The 20,512-nt window shown below is 38.2% G+C and overlaps 1 protein-coding gene across 1 annotated transcript in view; it reads left to right on the top strand.

The window, feature by feature from the left end:
- FAM193A (family with sequence similarity 193 member A) overlaps window positions 1–20,512 on the top strand; it is a 65,584-nt gene that overhangs the window by 18,681 nt on the left and 26,391 nt on the right. Inside the window, exons 2-7 of the mRNA XM_015862793.2 lie at window positions 8,582–8,647; window positions 11,399–11,644; window positions 13,627–13,793; window positions 14,079–14,246; window positions 17,410–17,644; window positions 19,401–19,525. Of these exons, the coding sequence (XP_015718279.1) occupies window positions 8,582–8,647; window positions 11,399–11,644; window positions 13,627–13,793; window positions 14,079–14,246; window positions 17,410–17,644; window positions 19,401–19,525 (1,007 nt within the window). The remainder of the gene's footprint in view (window positions 1–8,581; window positions 8,648–11,398; window positions 11,645–13,626; window positions 13,794–14,078; window positions 14,247–17,409; window positions 17,645–19,400; window positions 19,526–20,512) is intronic.

Here is a 20,512-nt window from a genome sequence, read left to right as displayed (position 1 = left end):
CTCCAAGCAGGAATGAATTCAGGAAGATCCTTGGCCTTTGTTACACAAATTTCATGTGGTAGGCAGGGCTCAAATATTTTAGTACAGCTTATGTAGGCTTGCTTGTATTGGTGGAATTCAACTTAGACTGTCTACAGATTTAGGCAGCACTTCAAGTAGGATCTGGATACTTGATTCTGCAATGCAGCTGCATATTTAGTTTTTGTGGTGTTTGTTTTTTCCTTAGGACAGTATTTAATAATGATTAGTTATCACATCAAACTTAAGAAAAGGATAAGGTTATTGCTTTGCTTGACGTGAGAATGGATAATACCCATCTGTAAGTTTCAGAGAGTTAATAGTTCAAGTCTGCATCACTGAAATTAGTTTCCAAGAAATACGTTTTTCCTTGTTTAATAAATGAAAACAAATGTATAATGTTCCTATAATTTCCAGCTTAAAAATTAAATGCTTGCTGGTCATGGTATTATAAAAATCTGATCTATATTCAAGTACCTTAGCTCCTTTCTGTGCGTGCTAACGTTTTCCTATGGTTGGCACTATAACTCATGAACTCTATTTCCTATCAAGTGCTCATTTCCTGAAGGATGTAATTCAGGTTGATTCAGCTGGAAGAGAAATTGAGAGTGCAGGAGGAAGGACTCTAAAATACAGACATGGCTCCTTTAAAGCTCGTTATAGGATAGGGATATCAGCATCCTTTTGAAAGCAGAGCTTTAAAGCTGCCTGTTGTAGATACTGTTTAAGAGGAAGAGGGGAAAAAGGAAATTGCCAACCCTTTCCTAGAATACTTCCAGTATTCTTGCAGTGTAGCTCATGTCACTTAAGATGACTGTGTTTCTGAGCATATCATTTTGTCAAGGTTTGGTGGGTTTGTGAGTTTAAGAGGCTCCTAAGTGTTCAGTCTGTTCTGATTACTGTGTTAGGATAGAAATATTGTATCTCCACTCTGAAGACCTGAAGGGAAAAAAAATGCATCTGTATAATAAACAATTCTGTGTACGTTCACAGGAAGTGTTTTTCAGAGGACCTACATTCTTAAAGAACTTAAAGTTACACGTGTTTTTTTTTAAGCTATTCTGCTTTGTTCAATGCTTTATTTCCTTCCTGCTGTATTTCTGAGCTTGTTTTTCTTCTGCGTCTTTAAGTCATCTTAAAAGCAAAACAGAACTTTGATTACGTGTCCTTTTTACAGTGATTTTTTTTTAACCTATGTATTTGATCTGTTAGTTGCTAACAGTGCATGGCATTGAAAAAATAAATGCCTTTAATGTTCCCAAGCTGTAAATCTTTATGCTGTAGGTTGAACAATGTGATTGTATACAGGTTGGCCTCCACCCACCTCCATCCCAGGCTGGCTGGGTAACTAAGGACTGTTTTAGGAGGAGGAAGGAGAGGGTGATCATTTTGGTTTTGGGTAGCCTTGCAAGGATGAGACATGGACAGCCTCCCCACTAAACCGACCTCTGCATTAACTCTTGTGCTAAGCCAGAGGGTTTGGTCTCTCTGAACAAATCCGGTGTATACCTAATAATTAAATTTTCTTTTCTTAATATTTTCTCTCTCTAGGCAGAACCTCTGCAGCAATAAATGCTTCAACTGGAAAAAGTATTTCCTTTGTAATTATGTCAGCTTGTTGAAAAGTCTCTTGAAATCTTTCACCTAATATTGAACATCCTAAGGAACCACTATTGGAAAAGAAGCACAAGTTGCATCTGGCATCTTGGGGGTGGGAGAAGGACCATGTTGCAGGGGTTTTTTACTCATTCATGTTTCACGATCGATGTGTGAGGTAGTTCAAGTTTTCTACATGTAGCTGCCTCACCTTATCAGTTTGTTTGACCTCATTTATCACTCACACATATTTATTTTAGATGTATTCTTTACAAAGCCATGGAGTTAATACTGTTTACATAAATCCATGTGACAGAGTTTTAGTAATAGGACTTGTCAAAGGGAAGCCTTCAAAGAACCTGTCTTGCAAGTTAGTCCAATTCTGTAATTTTAATGGATAGACGAAGCTCTGCAAGTCCATGTTACTGCATCAGCTGAACAAAAACTGCAATAGAAGTGTCACCAAACTGAAGTCTTGTAGAGTTGAGAGTGTATGAGTAATGTGAGTCATGAGCATTAATGAGGAAATTATGAACAAAAAAACCTGTTATATTGGCTAAAAAGAAGTTCACCTGGGATTACACAAACTTTGTTTTGGTGGTAGCATAATTTTAACTGGATTGAAGCCACTTTTCTTATAGATGTTTTTAATGGAGCTGCTTGGATAGTGAGTACCTGATTTTGGGGTGTCAGGTATATCTCAGACACTGAATAGATTTGCTTTAATATCTTATTCCTAACATGTTGAAATGATAGCATGCTTTACCTTTCAGAGAGTGAAATGAGTGACCTACTTGGCAACAGCCTTGTTAGCTTCTGGAACTGAGTGTTTGGTTTTGTAATTGAGAGCAGTACTTGAGCTGCTCAGCGTTTTTCTGTCTTCTTCTTGTCTTTACAGACAAAACAAGTGCAGATTCTCTCAAGTTAAATGAATCATCTTTTTGTGATGTCAACATTGTCTCTCTTCTTCCTTCCCCATTACAGCTGATTTCCCATGCTTGGTGCTCGGCTGCATAATTCCCAGTGGCTGAGCAGGATACAGGGACGGTGCTGCAGCTGGTTGCTGTGCTTTGCAGTCTCAAGATGTCCAGCCTTCCGCAGCCACCTGTCTGCACACAACATCTTAAATCAGCGCTAGTGCTGCTGGTTGTCATGGCTGGATGATGCATCTCTCAGCTAATGTGCTCTTCTGCTACAAACCTCGTTTTGATTCCCCTTGTTCCTCAAATGTGACCTCGAGGGGTTTGTGCCGTTCCCTTGTGCTGCTCCTTGTGCTGCCAAGTGGAGATTTGGCCATTTCTACTTGAGATCAGTATGGTGAAATGAAATGCTTGAGCTCTCTGACACACTGTGATATTAATGATTTCTGTTAAGTACCATAGCTGTTAAATGTAAATGTGCTGTATGTTGGGCTCTAGCATAGATACGGATTAACTGGACACATTAGCTGTATTGATGTGGAGGGCTTTCTGCCATCTGGAACCGGTGCCAGGTTTCTCACTAATGCGCTTGGCAGCTGTTCAACTTCTGGCAATTTCTGTTTCTCCCACTACTTAATTAGTTCAGAGCTACGAGGTAGTTTATCTATATTTATCTATATTTGAGGTTCGGTGTTTCAAATCTTGGGGTATATCAAGAGTCACCAAAGCCTTACAGCATTCCTTGGAATGCCTCCTTCTCAGGCTTCATTAATTGAGGTGGGTTCATTGTAGAATTGCAAGCAGTCCAGTAGCTGTTGAAGGAATGTGAAGGGGCTGATGTGTCTCACTGACTGACTTATGGTAACGTTTACCTTAATTGGGAAGTTTTCCCATCTCAACAGTTTGGGCTGTGCTAGAATAAAGCTCGGAGAGGATCAGGTGGGAGGCTGAGTTTGTGCTCTAAATACCACGCGTGCTAAAATGGATTAGTTGTCTGCACAATTAATTGTTGATATAGATACTCAAATTTAGATTATCACCACCTTGTCTGTTCTTTCTCTAGTTTCTATTTGTAACTCTGAAATCCTCAGTAGGAACAAAGATAGTTTTTTGTGGGAAGCCTTCCCAGCATTCCCTCTCGGTGCCTTTCAGCTGGTGACTCCTGCAGCTCCTCAGTAATCACTTCCTCCGCCCCCTGCAATGCTGAGGCTCCTTGGCAAGCCAGCGTGTGTGAACAAGTACAAGTGTCACTAAAATGTGTAATTATCACGTTCACCTCAGGTGTTATAGGAGCAGTTTCCAAAGCAAAACGCTGCTACTTCTAAATCAGTGTCAGACTCAGTGATATTTTGTTCTTTTACCCCTATGATGACCAAAACTGTTTGCAGGAGCTTATTTGTATACAACTTGTCCCCCTAAAAATGAAGCTCAGGGCAGTTTCGCTTCTGTGTCATGTTAAACCACGGTTATGCTTGTAGGTAGGAACCTCCAAGCTCTTCACTGTTGCCAGTCACATATTTATACCAATTTACAAGCTGTTCCTTAAAAGCTCTTTGGAATTAAATCCAGAAGGATTTCTTTTTGTCTAAAGCAATAATAATTAACTCTAGCTTCCTGAGTTTCATGAGCATTGCTGTGCTAATAAACCTCGAGGTGTGTTATGCATTGCTGATTACTTTCATGCTCGTTAATTTTGCATTCACCTTGCTCTAGTGCTAGGAAGACTATTTAATCCTATTTTGGTATGATTTCTTGGAAGGGCTTGACCTCTCACTGAAAAATCTCTAGTTATTTAACAAAGGAAAGCAAAATGAAAAGAGAAAGAAGTGTAGATATCTGCTTTCTGTTACAAAAACTGTGCAGTCAAGAGCCTCTTTGGGGTGGGAGTTGCATGACTGTGGGCAGGGAGTGGTGGTCACCTCCAGGGAGGTGTATTGATGGTTTACTCTGTGTGTGTTTATGTGTGTGCATGTGTGTATTATAACAACCTTGAAGATACTGTGGCACTCGTGGAAAGCGTAGGTTCAGGTGATTCAACAAATGCCACTGTTGAGCTCTCTATAAAAATACAGGAATGCTCTGAAGTGGTACAGAGCACCTTTGTTACGTTAGGGCACAGAGAATGAAATGTAACCTTAATCTGTGCTCAGTGCCATCTCTGTCTCTGGTCTGTGTCATTCCTAATGCACTTGACAAAGTCAATGCTGTGTTTCCTATCTTTTTTTTTCTTTAGGAGAAATTTGATTAAAGGCTGCATTTGGAACAGGCTGCCCGGACGTGTGATAGAGTCACTGTCCCTGGAGGTGTTCAAGAAACATATAGATGTGGTACTGAGGGATGTGGTCTGGTGGATGTGGTGATGGGTTGATGTTTGGGATAGGTTATCTTGTTGGTCTTTCCCAACCTTAATGGTTATGTGTTTATGTGATTTTATTTATTTATTTATTTATTTTTACAGCATCACGTTGCTGTTGAACTGCCGATGAGCTGAATTTAATTTATTATTTCCTCTGTTCTTCTCATTTTCCTGAGTTTTCATGTGACTTTGCATCTCTTTTTTTTCATGGAGCGTGACATAGCCAGTCTTCCACTCCAGGGAAGCCTGGGGTGCGTTTCCAGTGCAGTAATTTACCCCTCAGCTCTGGCTTTGATTGCAACATGAGGTTACAGCAGATTATGACAGACTTGGAGTGTGTGCACTCTAATTGCTCAACCAGTTCGTCAAGGTCAATCAGGTGAGCTCAGAGTGTTGGCTGTGACTGGGATTCTCACTTTCTTTGTACACTTTGGTACAAATTATCCCGTGTCAAATAGTCTGCCTGTTTTCCAGAAAATTCAGGTTTTAAAGAGGTGTCTTATTGTGGCAGCAAATTGCAAGGAAGAGTTTTGTTGTTTTTTTTTTTCCCCATTATAAATAACATCTATAGAAAGGACAGAAAGATATTTCTTTTTTTCCAATTAATGTACAGTGAAGAGTAGGTGTGCACAGTTCCCCTTTTCCTGATCCATGTCTGCTTTCTTTCTGGCATTGACCTGTGCGAAATAGCTTTTTGAAACAAGTTTTACAACAGCTAAAATGGAAATCTGGGTCTGATATATATATATATGTGTGTGTGTATACATAAATATACTCATATATATATTTTTAAAGAGCTTTTTGGTGTACAGATGTGACAGTTGTCTAGCTTGTCTCTTACTCTAAATTTATGCACCCTGAATTGTATCTGTCAGCATAAGGCTCAATAACCAGGTCCTGTAAGGTCCTTCTGCCATCCTGCAGTGTCTTGAGTAATGCAAAGGATTTGATGTTATTGGTTAACTTGGTCAGTTAGGGACTTTCTTGCTACAGACTTAGGACAAGGGAAATTTCCATGGTTCACTTTGGGAATTTAATAGTTTTTAAAAGTTTATCTTTTGCTCCTTTTGGTGGTGGTGAAACAGGAAACACACGCTTTCATATTCTAGTTATTAGTGCAACTGTTAGATCATTAGGCTTCTTTAGGACTCCTGGTTGAATGTCACCTGCTCTTGTTGGCTAGTTTGTGTATGTCCTGTTGCCCCCACCCCTCTGAACTGTGCCTTGCATGGAGGCAGCTCTTCCATTCTTCATCAAGATCTTCCATTCTTCATCAAGGCTTTCCCTGGGAGAACCTTTCAGCCCCTCCATAGTGAACATGAATCACAGAATCACAGAATGATCCAGGTTGGAAAGGACCTCAAGGATCACGAAGCCCCAGCCCCCCTGCCTGTCAGGGCCACCAAACTTCCACGTTTACTAGATCATGAAGGCCACGTTCAGTGTTTCTTGCCACGACCTTAGCTTGTTTTGGCATTTCTTTATGCATCTGTTGTTTGTTTACTTTAACCTTATAGTTCCTACCAGGTTCCCTACTCCCCATTATTACTCATTTACCTTGAAAAAGGTGATGGTTATAGCTCTCACATTTCTTTCCTCATTTCTTTAACTTCTGGGTGAGAGTATCTCATTGTATGGTTTTCTGTCTGTTTTAAGCTTGCTATTGTTTCAGCCCCATCTGGACTTCTATGAGATTCTTCTAATATTTCCTCTAATATGCAATCCAGCCATCTCCTTCTCTCCCGTCATGTCATTGTTCCCTTCCTCCCCATTCCAAAGTCTTTGCTATGGATATTCTTGTATTTTGTCTGTTTCACATAATGTCATAAATCTCCTCATTGCTTACAGACATTTTACTCTTGATGATTCCATTTGTTTCATCTTTTGAGGTTTAAAAAAACAAACAAACAAAAACAACAACAACAAAAACCACTCTTGCTTTAAATTCCTTGGTTTTCATTCCTCTTCCAGATATTGTTACTAAATTTGGGAATTTTATACTAATATTTTGAATCTATTAATGCGCGGTACCTAAGATCAAGAGACCCAATGCTACTAACAGAAGAAAAGGCAACTTGTTCCATGAAGCAAGCACTCCTGACACCCAATATTGTCTTGACATTTACTGGATATTGGAAACATCCCACTATTTTTCTCTTGTCTTTTCCTAACATTTCCGGGTGATCTTATGGTCACTGAGCACCAACATGTTTAAATAATACAGCTGGTGGTTTTTTGTATGATCTCAGTCTTGAGTGTAGAGAATGTAAATGGATCTTCTTAATGAAAAAGTGGGGATTTGGGACAAATTTGTTTACCAGGATTTTCTCAGAAAAATGTTTTTAATGCTTAATTCTAAATTTTGAGCTGGTTTCTGTGTTTTTATAGGCATATATATCCCACTGACAAAAAATAATATATATATATATATATATATTATACATATATACATATATATACACACTCTTCAAAGTTTGAGTGTAATATATTAGTTGTGTTGTTTCCTATTTGTATGTTTCCTAGCAATTATTTGAAGTTTGTGTTTTATCTTCTATTATGCTTTTGAAATCCTGGCTGAAGGTGGTGGCTTCCCAGAAATCTAACTGGCTTATGAAGCAACTGGTCACTGATCCTGTGGATGAATGAAGTTGAAGGATGCTACTTTGTGTTGTGGGAGACTTCGTTTTGAGTTCTGGGTTTGGTAGCGGGGTTACAATATTGTCTGATGTGTCCATGTGTTACTGAAGGTGCGGAGATTCCCAAGTTAAACAGGGGAGTTGCTGTAGCTGCCTTGGAAGGAGTGTTAAAAATAGTATCAGACTGTACTAGGTAGAAAAATGGAGAGCAAAAGGAAATTACCAAAGGTAGGAGAAGCAGAATGGAGGCAGGAGTTAAATTATGTCTGAAATTTGGGAGATGAAGCAGTGCTTACAGAGGGGTGATGGGGGGTGAAGAAAATTGACTGCCTGTCCCCCTCCCTCCCTTTTTTCAATCAGATACCTTTATATTTCTCTTCACATCAGTGTGGTCTGGGGCCCTTTGCCATCAGCAACTTCAGTTTGTATGCTGTCTTAACTTTGCTCTTGTTCTAGTGTCCTCAGATAATACTTTATGGAAACACTCATGGCTTTTGAAAGGCACTTCATCACTATCTGGTGCAGAAGAGATCTGAGAGATTTCTGTATGAATTATAACTGGTGTAGGAGGAAAGCTGCAGTGCAAAAGCTGGATGCATTTCAGTGGCTTCCTATGGAAGTCTTTCTGGTTAACATAGCGTATGTTTCTAAGCAGTATTGTATTCAGCTTTCTAAAGGAAGGAATCTTTGGTAATTGTCCCAATTTACAATAGAAGCTTAAAAGCAGAAAGCAAACAACCAAATGCAGAGAGGAACGAAGTTGTTTTGCTTGTGTCTTAATTTTTCCTGTATCAGTTCTTTCTGATCAGAGTTACGCTGTTAATAAAACAGCTGTGCTGCAATAGCTTGAAATACGTAACTTGAATCGGTAGGATTTTATTACAAAAAAGTTATCCGTGTCTACAGTCAATCACTGAAATTTTAGAAGCTGTTCTATCAGCCCTCAGATTTGGGAATTGATTTTTTTTTTTCTTTAATTTTATTTTTAATTTTAATGCTGTTTTTAGGATAAAGCTTGATTATTGTAACCATTTTGCTATTACTTTTTGTTCCAGGTTTCGCTAAATGGTACCCAGTTTACAGATGGTTCTGTTGGATCAGAGTTCACAGGCGTTTCTCAGGTAAGTACAGACAGATTTTGTGGGTCCGTATGGTAGCACAGTGATATTAATGGAAGAGAGAATTACAGTGACATGCAGAGGAAAAGCCCTGAAAATGTTCTGTTTGCATTGAGGACTTTGCTAACTGAAGTCAGTTTGTGATCACTTCACGGTTCAAGCTTTAAAAAGCAGTGGAAGTAAAGTTTTATTGTTATAATAAGCTTGAAATTGGACATGGGTGTGAAAAAAGCTATGCAGTTTTATGGTAATAAAGCTATTCTTGGAAATAAATCTAAATACATAGCAGAGGCAGTTATTTCTGTTCCAGCTTGTCCTACTTCCAACTTTCCTTTATGAATGTTACATCTGAACATGTTTCAGAGAGAGAAAGCGAGACTGGGTGTTTTTTCTTTTTAAGCTTGACTGGTGAAAAAGTCTCTTGCTTTGCTTATAAATGTACCCTTAACTCTGATGATGCTGAGGAGAAACACAAAATGTATGCATGACTGAAAACCAAGATAATGGGAAAGTTGATTACTGTTGTAATGTTCACCAATGTTCACCACATTTGTAATGTGTTAAATACAAAATGGCAATTCGTAGCTTGCCTTTAGGATGACAAAGCTATTACAGGAGTTGGTCATCTATGTGATATAGATTTTTGTCTTGGTGTCATTTCCAGGGAGGTGTTTGAGTCACCGTTTGGATGTGGTGCTCAGGGACATGATTAAGCGGAGGGTTGTTAGATTTAGGGTAGTATGGTTATGTTGTGGTTGGGATTGGTGATCTTTAAGGTCTTTTCCAACCTGAGCAATTCTGTGATTTGTAATTCTATGCTTCTAGCTATCAATTTATTAGAAGGAAACTGCTTAGTGAGAGCACTTGGACGTGTGACCACCCCACTTTTCATTCTTAGTAGTTGACTACATCTCGGTTTTGGAACTAGCTCTCTGTTTGGAACTTAAAATCTTTCTTTGAAGCTCTTGGTTGTGAATATCAGCCCAGTTGGGAGACTCTACTAGGATTTTACTGAGTCAGTGAGTTAGCAGCCATTGAGATGGTTGTTCCTGCTCAATTTGCTGTTGTGTGTTTTTGTTTGTTTAATGATACAGATAAAACTTGCATAACTGATGCTGCAGCTACAAGAAGTCTTTGTAGTGTCTGGGGTCTGTTTACCCTGAACCTTACCTTAGTGGAAGTGTCCGGCTGCCTTCATTTCTGGATGTTTGCATTGCTGTCCTCTACTTTTCCTCCTCATTGAAAGGTGTTTTGCTGCTGATGTTTGTAAGATTTTGCCTTCAGAAGCTGTAAACTCGTCTTTGTCATATCCACAGAAATTTAATCTGGCTTCAGAAATGTATTTTAAGAAGGAAACTTTCAGACAGAGGCCTCAGCAGCTCACTGTGCTTTCTGTGCAGTGTTTAGGCATCAGTGTAAGATCTGCAATGCAGTCAAGAGGAATGTTTAACTTCAGAAATCTTTTTGTGTTTGGAGAGTCTGTAAGGGGGTGGCCCCAGACCTCCAGGAGGCAGAGCAAGTCTTTTCTCTTCAAATCTGAAAACCTGCATTAACACCTGGCAAAGCTGTGTTTTTGATTTAGTGCTCAAGTGTGAGTTCTTGAAATGTCACTGAGGGAGGAGTTTAGCTGTTCTAATTAAATCTGTTAAATTAAGATTATCTTCAGGTTCTGAAAGGAGAGGTATTAGGAAAGATTATTTAAATTTGGGGTTTTTTTGGTCTATAATTTAGTCTTTCTTTCCATATTGCTGAGTTAATTTTATAAATGCAAACAACTTAAAAATTAAGCTCAATAATGCTGTGCTGTTTCTCTTCAGATGTCAGCAACAGAGAATGGAATTTACTTACTATGAAGACAAGGGCAATCAGTTGTGTTATAGCTTACTTAGTTCTTTGCTCTGGAGAACTTGTTTCACCCATGTTTGTTCAGTACAGGCTCACAGGATCATAGTGTTGAATTTAGAGTAGTATAAATGCTTGAATGCTTTCTTTAAAATGTCCCTTTCCTTTGAGAGAGATAACAACTATTTTCCAGTGTCTAAAAGGGGCCTACAAAAAAGCTTTTGTCAGGTAGAATAGTGATAGGACAAGGGGTAGCAACTTCAAGAGGAAGGGTATGTTTAGATATAATACTAAACTATTATGTGTGGCGTTGTTTGACTTGCTCTGCTTGACGTGTTTTAGAACACCATTCTTGATGAATAATCATTATCTCATGAACCATAATTTCATGCACAGTAGCATCTTGGAAGAGAAAGTAAATTTTTGGTTGCCTCTGTCCTTAGAAGTTTATTTGATTTAATAGTTGATTCTAAGGCCTCATTGATTGGTTTTGTTAAAGTAAAGCTAAGCTTTTCTTTTGCAACAAGCTTAGCTAAAAGTATCTTTCTTTCAACAACTATTTTAAAAGGGAGGTGACACTGACCTTCAGGGTTGTTATTTTCCTTTCCAGTTCTGAGAATGACAACAGTAAAAGAAATCATCCTTTTTTATTTTTACTTAAAAGATTTTTTCCTCTTAGGTTGAATTGTTTTGGAAAGGAAAGCTGTATCCCTGGAAGAATTGCTTCGTAGATTGAATTTATTCATAATCACAATTGTTTGCCAGGCTGATGTTAAGACTGCTGTATTTGATCTTAGGACAATCCAAATATTCACCATTGAATGACGAGCTTTACTTTGAGAATATCAGAATGTTTTTTTCAGGTGTGTGTTCTGTGAATAATCACTTCTCCCACCTACCATTTATTTGTAGACACCATTTACCTTTGGCTTGGGCCAAAGGGCACCATATTCAACTGGCGAGCATTGTCTTCTTTGTAGAAGTGAACGAAAAGATAGTTCGCTTTCAGAGAGCGGAATAAAAAACTCTAGCAAAACAGCACTTTCCACATCTCCAAAAGCAAACAATATGCTGCATCTTCCACTGTGGGTGTGTCCAGACTGTAGACGGACAGTCGAAAAGGAGGAGAGGCATGCTACAATAGAGCAATCTCTTGTGGTAAGTTGAAGTACTTCAATAGAATAAGATGTGCTATGAGATGCTGAGTGCTACTTTGTGCTTTGGAACTACTTCAGCTTCAAGTGCAGAGAGTTTTAGTTAATCTTGAGTTTTTTTCTGTGAGCTAAATGAAACAGGTGTGTTGTTCCATGAGTTCAAAAACTGGGTGGGGGGTTTCAAGCCTGAGATTCAGATGTCTGAACAGAGAAGTTTCTTGTGCTGATGTTATTGTTTTTTTCCTTAAGAAAGAAAGACAACTTTTTATAGTGTGAATGTAACATGCTTTAATACCCAGTGTAAATATTTCAAGCTGTGCTTTTTATTTAGTTTTTTTAATCTAAGTGCCAAAATATGTTTTCAAATGAGAATTCAACCTCACAACGAGTAGTCTTTTCATGACAAAGATACAAAACATGAGTAGTTGTGTCCAGCAAATCCCATTGGAGCTGAACTATAATACTACATCAAAAAAACAAATCTTCACATATGATTTGGGGAGCCTTAAATTTCTGATAAAAAAAGGCACATACAGATTTTATTTCAGTAAGCAAACCAGTGTGAAATAAGATTGTTTTTGTATAGCGTATGCAGTTAAACTCATATTAATGTATGAGTTCCTATGGGTTATAATATAGAAGATTTAAGAGTGTATAACTTGTGCTTACAGCTGAAGTTTGCTTGTTTTCTTACTGTTAACAAGGCTTAGGGAAATTAATCCAAAAAGATTATATCAAAGGGAATTATATTGATTTCTTAGATGGTATCATATTCTAAAGATGCCAAAGGACAGCTGGACTGAAGCACATTATTGTTATATTGAGTAAAAAGATCTGACACATTTCACTGTAACTGAGCTCAAATGGAAAAGAAATCATCCTGCATGTGTGAGCAAGGCAGAACTTGTAAAAATCTTGTTCAGTTAAATATACTCCGGATAAGATCAAAGTGGATGGTATCTGGCAAGAGGAATTTTTAAAAGCAAAATGTCCTCCAATTCCAACAACTTTAAAAAGCATCTGAATGGATTAAATGGCAATTCACATTTGGAAAAAACAGCTAGGGGAAAAAAGAAGCTCAGAAACCTGTTCAGTCACTGCGAGCCAGAGTGTGAGTGGCTTGCTGCAGATGTTCTTGTGTTCAGGCTGCTGTTGCTGTCGTTACCTTGATGTTCTGATGCTTGATTTGCCTCAGCACCAGCTGCAGTAGCTGCTCATGCTGTTGGTGGTAGATGTGTACGAGTTTGTTTTAATATCTGTCTTCATCCTGCTCCAGGATCTGGGGTGAAGTACAGAAATCCATTCAGTCCTGCTCCTAATCTGAGAGAGGTTTCTGCCAGGCATCTCAGACTGCTGGTGGCAACCTGGGGAGGGTGCAGGAGGGGCAGCGTGGTTCGGTGGGTGGAGCTCAATAGAGGAACAGAAACTGGAGACTGAAATACCAGCGGCCTCTGGAGAGAACTGTGTCATTTGTTAGCAGTGAGCAGCACTGCACACAGGAGATTGCAAGCTGCTGTTACAGGGAACTGATGCTAACATCCATTACGGTCAAGTAGTAAGTCTTGCTGTTATATACAAGGAGATTTTATGCTTTCTCTGGAATGGGTTATTAAACTACACGAGTCAAACATACTGTCAAATAAGAAACTAAAGAGATATGACTAGTTTACGTGGTTAATCGTGGATGATGCAACCCTTCTTTTAGCTTAGTTCATTGTTTATGCTGGAATGCGTAAAAGTGGTAATTATAACCAACGCACTTCAGTTATTGGAAATGAAACTATTTACACTGCTGGCTTTCTCAGTCCATCTTGTGCATTTATTGGGCTTTTCAAAGATAAATCCTTTGTGACCAGTTGAGTCTTCTCCCAGAATATATTCAGCACTAAGGACTGCCATGTCATTTGCCTGTGTATTAATATTTCTCACTTGGATCTTGCAAACCAAAGTTGCTACCAGTTTTGTTTTTGTTTTTTTTATTTTCAGAGCCAAGACTTCCTTTTGCACATGCCTCTTGGAAACAGTGGATCACAGCAGGAATCTGTAGGAGGAGGAAGGATAACTGTTGGTGCGCAGACAGTGCCTGCTGCCGATCTTAACAATTCCTCTCCTTCAGACATAGCATGCAACTGTGAGGCCTGTAATGAGCGCAGGTAAGGACTGAATTCAGGCTTAGAATAATGCCTGTACTCAGACTATCAGCGGTCTTGTCACTTATTTGTCAACATATGCTTTAACTACTTAAATGGGGTTATCTATCAGTAGCAGTAACTTAAGCATGGCAGCTTTTATTCAGTTTTTTACTTTATTTTCTGCATGTACTCTTTAGGTGTTATTAGACATGATTTTCCTGAGAAGAGTCTTTGGCATAGTGGGAATCAATACACCTGTGTGATGTACAAATTGAGAGGGTTTTTTTTTTTTCTCATTGTTTGCAGAGAAATTTCAGCAGAGACTGAACGTGAATCTCAGCAGCTTCAAAATTACTGGTCAGAAGTAAGATACATGGTTCGATGTATATATCGCCAAGCTGGGACCCCTTTGGCAGACGACCAAGACCAATCATTGGTACCAGATAAAGAAGGAATGAAAGAGCTGGTGGATAGGTACAGCACTTCAAAAAACTACTTATTAATTACTAAGAGATGTTTTTTTTAAATGAGTTCTAAGTTATTTAGTGCATTTCTTTTTTACCAGAATTTTGTTTACCAGCTGTAAGACTGATGGCTTAGAATGATTCCCTCTCCACTAGAATGGAAAGTTGTCAGCTGTATTCCATGCAGGATTTTAAAGTGCTGGATTGAGTGTGTGAAATACGTGATAAATATTTGTATGCATTTGCAGTAGGGATATTAGTGCATAATTATGAAAAGATCCCCAAAACCTTAATCCTCAGAAGATATTGAGGTGATTACTACTAACAATAAGATGCTGTTAGGCTTGAATTTCCCCTACATGAAGAACCTTACCTTGCTGAACTAGCTTGGTGATTGCATTTTATAGTAATTGTAGCAGATAGAAGTTAGAGAACGAAAAATTTGGACATTGATCTTTAGGTAAGGCAGATAGTGAGAAGTTTGTTTTCATTTCAGAAGTTGAAAGTGCTTCTTTTTCTAGGTGTAAGTCAATGATGTGCTTTTGAATTCTTTGGTTGTTGGTTTGTTTTTTTCCTTAGGAGAACAGTGTGGCTGTCTCTCAAGTGCTCCAGCATGTTCATTTCATTTTCTGTCCACTTTAGTGTGTGGTCAAAGATTCTCTTATTGGTTCTATACTTACTTAATTTGCAAAGGTCTGACTGGACTAAGAAATGGTAGTTCTTAAAGCAGAATTTTGACTTGAGGCAATGCTGGTAAGGTATAGAAACTTCTGAAAGATTCTGATCTAGTACAGCTCTTTGTGACTATTTCTGAATGAGTCTTAGTAAATAATTGAATAAGCTTCGTGTGCTTCTGCTGTAAAAACTTGAGTGCTCAGTTTTGAAAGTGAGTTGTGTTACTGTAGAGTAATACAGTATGCCTTCCTGCTAGTCACACTTGGTTTATTTAAACTAAGTGATCAAAACATGCAATATAGCTTTTGAAATCAAAGGTTCTTAAATTGTAGTGTAATGTCTGTGTAATTAAAACTGAGTCACAGCTATAGTTTTCCTTAATGGAAAAACCTTGAAAACTGTAGCACGTACTGTGTAGCTTTCTTATGTACATAGATGCCTTTCTCTAGACCTGTTTGTCACTGTTGAGAAACATGATTAAAATACAAAAGGGAAGAAAAGAAGAAAAGAAAAAGAAGAAAACTTTCATTACTACTATGATGATTTTTCACTCTAGAATTTCTTGTGGTCTTCAAATAACGAAGTGAAGTTAGGATGCTTGGATAGTGTAGACACTGGTGAGTCCAGTCTGTGATGCTGATGTCATGCACAAATTGAGCAGAACTTGTCACTGTAGGTACTGAAAATGTTTTTTGTTTGTTTCTAAAAAGCAATTGGGGAGAAAAAAAGATGTAGGTAGCATGCCAAATATGCTCTGTGTAATTTAAAAGGCAACTTCCTTATTGATAACTTAATGCTCAGCTGTGTTAAATGCAATTGGCAAGAAAAAAATCACCTGCTTTGTTGAAGTAAGTAGTGGTGCCAAGTATTGTCCCTACTGTACATCATAGCAGTTCATGATGGTGCAATAGTACTCTATAAGTGATGAAGGAAGAACAAGGACTAGACAATAGTGAACTTATTCATTTCAGTTGTAAGTGCTTCTCTAATCTCTTTGTTCTTCCTGGCTTCCCTGCACTCCAAAAACCTGAGACAAATGCTTACACCCAAAGCCACAGGTTTTTAAATAGTACAATTTCTATTTCAAAATGCTTCATTGTAGCCATCGTGTCAAGTGGTTCTGAGTATTGCTTTGGCTGAAAGCTCTGAAGATGGCTGACTGGGATCCTGCTCCTACTTTTAACTTAAGTGCCCACTGAGATTATGAATGATTAAGTCCGTTTAGAGGCTGGTGACTAAACCTTTGTTAAATATGAGAACTCTCTCAAGGCATAACTCTTCTGTATGCCAGTTTAGGCTCGTGCTATCTTCCCCCACCAAGTAGTTGTGCCCAGACACACCATCAGCAGAAGGCAGACCTTGTTGGGCAGTGTTCGCATGCTGCTTCAACTGGAGCACAAAGTTCTAGATTGTCGGAACTTCTGATGTAGCCACCAAAGCACCTGTCCAGGAGCCAGAGAACTATTTTCCTCTATGTGAGGAGGTTCAGACCCATGTCTCATTTGTAAGACAGTGTCAGACAGCTCCGTGTTGTCCTTTGCAGGAAGTCCTGGCCCTCTCAAAAGCTGTGCCTTTCAATATCTGCAATGCTTCTTACTGTATGACTGAAGGAATGCATTGAGGGCAGTGTATTACTGGAGTTTTTATGTTAGTCTTCTTCCTTAGGACAGACAGCTCCCAAGTTCTGGTCTCTACACTGGATTCAAAACAAAACTAGACTAAAATCACCCATCCCTTCTAACGATTGCAGCTTATGTACTAAATGGTACCATAAGTCATGTTCTGTGAAGGATGTTATTTATGACCCTGTGAATCCTGTACGTCTCTCTGTGAAGTAACATAGCTTTAATAAAAGTGTAAAAACTGTTTTTGTTCAGAAGATCTGCATCTTAGGGTACAACAAACTCAATGAAAATGAGTTTAATGAGTGTCTTAAATATGTGGTGATTGTATGAGTTGTCTCCTTCAGTTGAATTTAACAACAGAAGAGTCACACAAAGCAGTCACTGCTGAGTCCTGTCTGGCTAGTATGTGTTTAGGCAAATGCTGAGTGCCTAATGTGTCAAGCTTCTCTAATGGCTTGAGGTAAAGGAATGTCCTATATACATAAATTGAGTTCGGATCTGGCTGTACTAAATGGGACATTTATTAAGGCTGTATGGTAGAATATTAAGAAGTTGTAATGTGTGTTTGTAAAGCTGTATGCCAAATAAGTACGGGTTTTTAGCACACAACTAGAAGTGAAGCACTGAGGTCCCAGATTTATTTGTTCTTCAGGTGCAAATGTCCTTTCCTAGTCCTAAAGCTACATAGGAATTGAGTTCCATAGCCTAGAGTTAGGAAACTGGGCTGTGTTCTCCCAAACCCAAGGTAGTTCTGTAAACCCTGGTCATTGTTTCTTTTTTGTAATAATAATGATGATAACCACTAAATATTTTTAAAATAGTGAAAATTGTTGATTAGATATGTTTTAAATCACAAATATTCTAAAACTACAGGCTTTGTGAAAGAGATCCATATCAGCTTTACCAACGGTTGGAACAGCAAGCTAGAGAGTATGTACTTGAAATGAAGGTTCGTCTGCTCAGACACTTGTCACTGGGATCTAAAGTTGCATCAACATTAGCAATACAAGGGCCACCGCAGGCACATCAGTTCATCTCACTCCTACTTGAAGAATACAGTGCTCTCTGTCAGGCTGCGTGCACAATCAGCGCCTTCCTAGTTACTCTGGTAAGACTGAAAAACAACCTGGTAGGAGTGATGCTAACTGAGCTGTTTCTGGGTTCTTTAAGAAGTCATCTTTGATTTGTGAAACATGAGGTCTGTGTGCAGCTATCTGTATTGGCAGCTAGAAAATGAGCAGTAGCCTTAAATCATCTGTTCTTGTTTAACTGTCAATGATGTGTAATTAATAAATGTTACTGTTTATAAATAACATTGGTCCTTAAACCTTTTCCTGTACAACCATTTCCAATAGCTGTATTCAGTACTTCCTTTTTCTTGTAAGTGGTGATATTTTTTATTGCCAATTAGATAAAAGTGATTGACTGGGAATCTCAAGAAAGCAAAAGTGTAGCAAGTAACAAATTATCACAGATAAGAGAGATGAGATGGAGAGGAACTTGAGTGTCAGTTCTGAGGAGGGACTGTTGTGAAATGGAATTGACCGAAGCAGGAAGATGTTTCTGTGTAGAAAAACAGGCTTTTTCCTGTTGTCAATGGCCTTTATTTGTTATTCGCTGTACTGTGTTTCCCAACTTTAACACTTCGATGGAGATATGTGGTCATTGCCATTTCCTGTTAATTGGCACTTTTTAAGTCATCAAATCTATGTGCTGTAGGGAAAGTAACTCTTAAAGCTGAATGGCATGGGAACTTAAGAATTTTCAGCTATGAAGTGAGTGGATTACAGTAAAAAGGTTTGTTTTATCACGGTAGATTCACCACTAATGAATCCAGTAGTGCCAGAATTATAGAGATGATGAGCAAATAGTCTTCTCATATTTTTTCCCCAGTGCTTATTATCAGTCAGTATTCAAGAAAACTTGGCAGTTATGGAAAGTGGGATCAAGTCTTCAAGACAGAAAATGCCCATCCTCTCCAATGTCACGCTTTTCTGACAAAATTCAAAGTAAATAAAAAGGCCTCTTGTCTTATAAAAAAATTTCTGAAAAGCATTTTATAGTAGCTGTGAGTATTTTGAAGACGGAGTATTCAAACTGATACGGTGCGAGTCTTTTGTGCAACTGGGAGGCAAAACCAACAATATTTCTAACTAATAGCTACTCAAAGAAGAACCTCAAACTTCTCAATTCCTTTTTTAATCTTGATAGTCTGGTATTTAGATCTTGTATAAATACATTTTAATTTTTTTAACCACCACATTAAACAAAATGTTGAAATTCTGAAGCACTCTTGTATTTCTGGCTACTCAAGGCTATAGTGCATGGGCCTTGCTTGCTGATATGATAGAACAGTTGCATTTAACTTTGCTGTATTAGGGAGTCCTGCGATAGGAAAAGCTGTTACTCCTATGTATGTATGGAAGAACTTAACTTGAAAGAAAAAATTTTCCTGTCTTTGGTAGAGAACTCTCTACTTGACTTATGTCTGTGTTAAATGAAAATTACAGCTTGTCATCAAATGTCTGTTACTAGATAGGTGAGAAGAAATGAGAAACAGTAACTGATTCATGAAATAAGTCTTACAGTGCAGGAAAGAATGGAAGCTTTCAACAGCACAGTCTGTTGTTGTGGTTTTTTTTTTCCCAATCCATGACAATTTAGAAAAGATATGAAACTATGTCTGAATCATTAATTGTTAAAGAACTGTTCCATATTTTGAATATTAAAATGGAGTAATTTCTCAACTGGATAATGCAGCCTGTTGGTTGATGAGTTTAATAAAATATATGTATCCAGACCTGAAAAAAGCATATCTTTGTGTTCTATGATCTGAGCTTATTTGTGGTTGTTATTCATTGTAGGAAAATGAACACTTGAAGAAATTTCAGGTGACGTGGGAATTGCACAACAAGCATCTGTTTGAAAATCTGGTATTTTCTGAGCCACTCCTGCAGAATAGCTTGCCAACATTAGTGTCACAGCTAAGGTAAAGATTTAAACTTCACTTTTGTAATTTAAAGGAGAAAGCAAAATCTATCTTTGCAACCACCACTTAAAAATACAAAAACAAACAAACAAAAACCCCAATAACCAGCAACAACAAAACAAGTCTGCTGCTTGTCCAGTTTGATAGGTAACAAGTCTTCTTGATCTGTTTGCAATTGAGCAACCTGCTGTCATGACTTGCTTGTCAGAAGAATTACTACCCTAATCTCCTTACTTGTAGGTTATCTAGCAAAATGTCAGTGTCCTGTTAAAATGCTGATGAACTGTAATGTCCTCACTTGTCATAAGGCACTGGTACTGTTTCCATTTCTCTACAGGTGAAAAGATGGATAGAAGAAAACACAAAACAAAAAAAACGCCCTTGTTTTGTGTAATGCATTTCCCAGGGCTTTAAAATATATACTTTGTCAGGATGATTCTGTTTGTGTTTTGTGTACCTGAAAGTGCTTGTTTTGTCCAGGAGAAGTATTATTAATTTAAATAAATATTGTTATTCCTCTTGAGTTCTGAATTTTTATGAAGATTAACTTCATAAAGTACAGCCACACATTGCTCATGTTGACCTCTCAGACTTGTTTCTGATCAAGCTGTTACTACACTCTGTGTATTTGTCCCAAGTGTGTTGTTTTGGGTATTTTTTTTTTCCAAGCTACAGGGACTATTTGATTTAGTGTATCAATTGCAAGAAATATTGCTTGTTGCAAGTGAAGGAACTTCTGAGTTAGGCTTTTGCTAGCATTTATTAGAAAGGATAGCAGGAAAATTTAATTGTCACTGGACTCAGTACTGGGTTACTACCAAGACCCTGTTTTTCAAGCAGGTAATTCTGCCACTCTGTTAAACAACATGTTGTTCAATTGCAAGCTTTCCCTTTGATCTCTTTGATCTGTGCTTGGCTTTCCAGTACTATTTTCAGTGACGCTGTCCTCAGGCATCTTGCACGTTTTCTGCCAAGGCTTCTCTGCAC

The sequence above is a fragment of the Coturnix japonica genome, chromosome 4, assembly GCF_001577835.2.
Source record: "Coturnix japonica isolate 7356 chromosome 4, Coturnix japonica 2.1, whole genome shotgun sequence".
Classification (NCBI taxonomy): Eukaryota; Metazoa; Chordata; class Aves; order Galliformes; family Phasianidae; genus Coturnix; species Coturnix japonica.
Note: the sequence above shows the minus strand (reverse complement) of the source record. Positions and strands in the feature narration are given on the sequence as shown.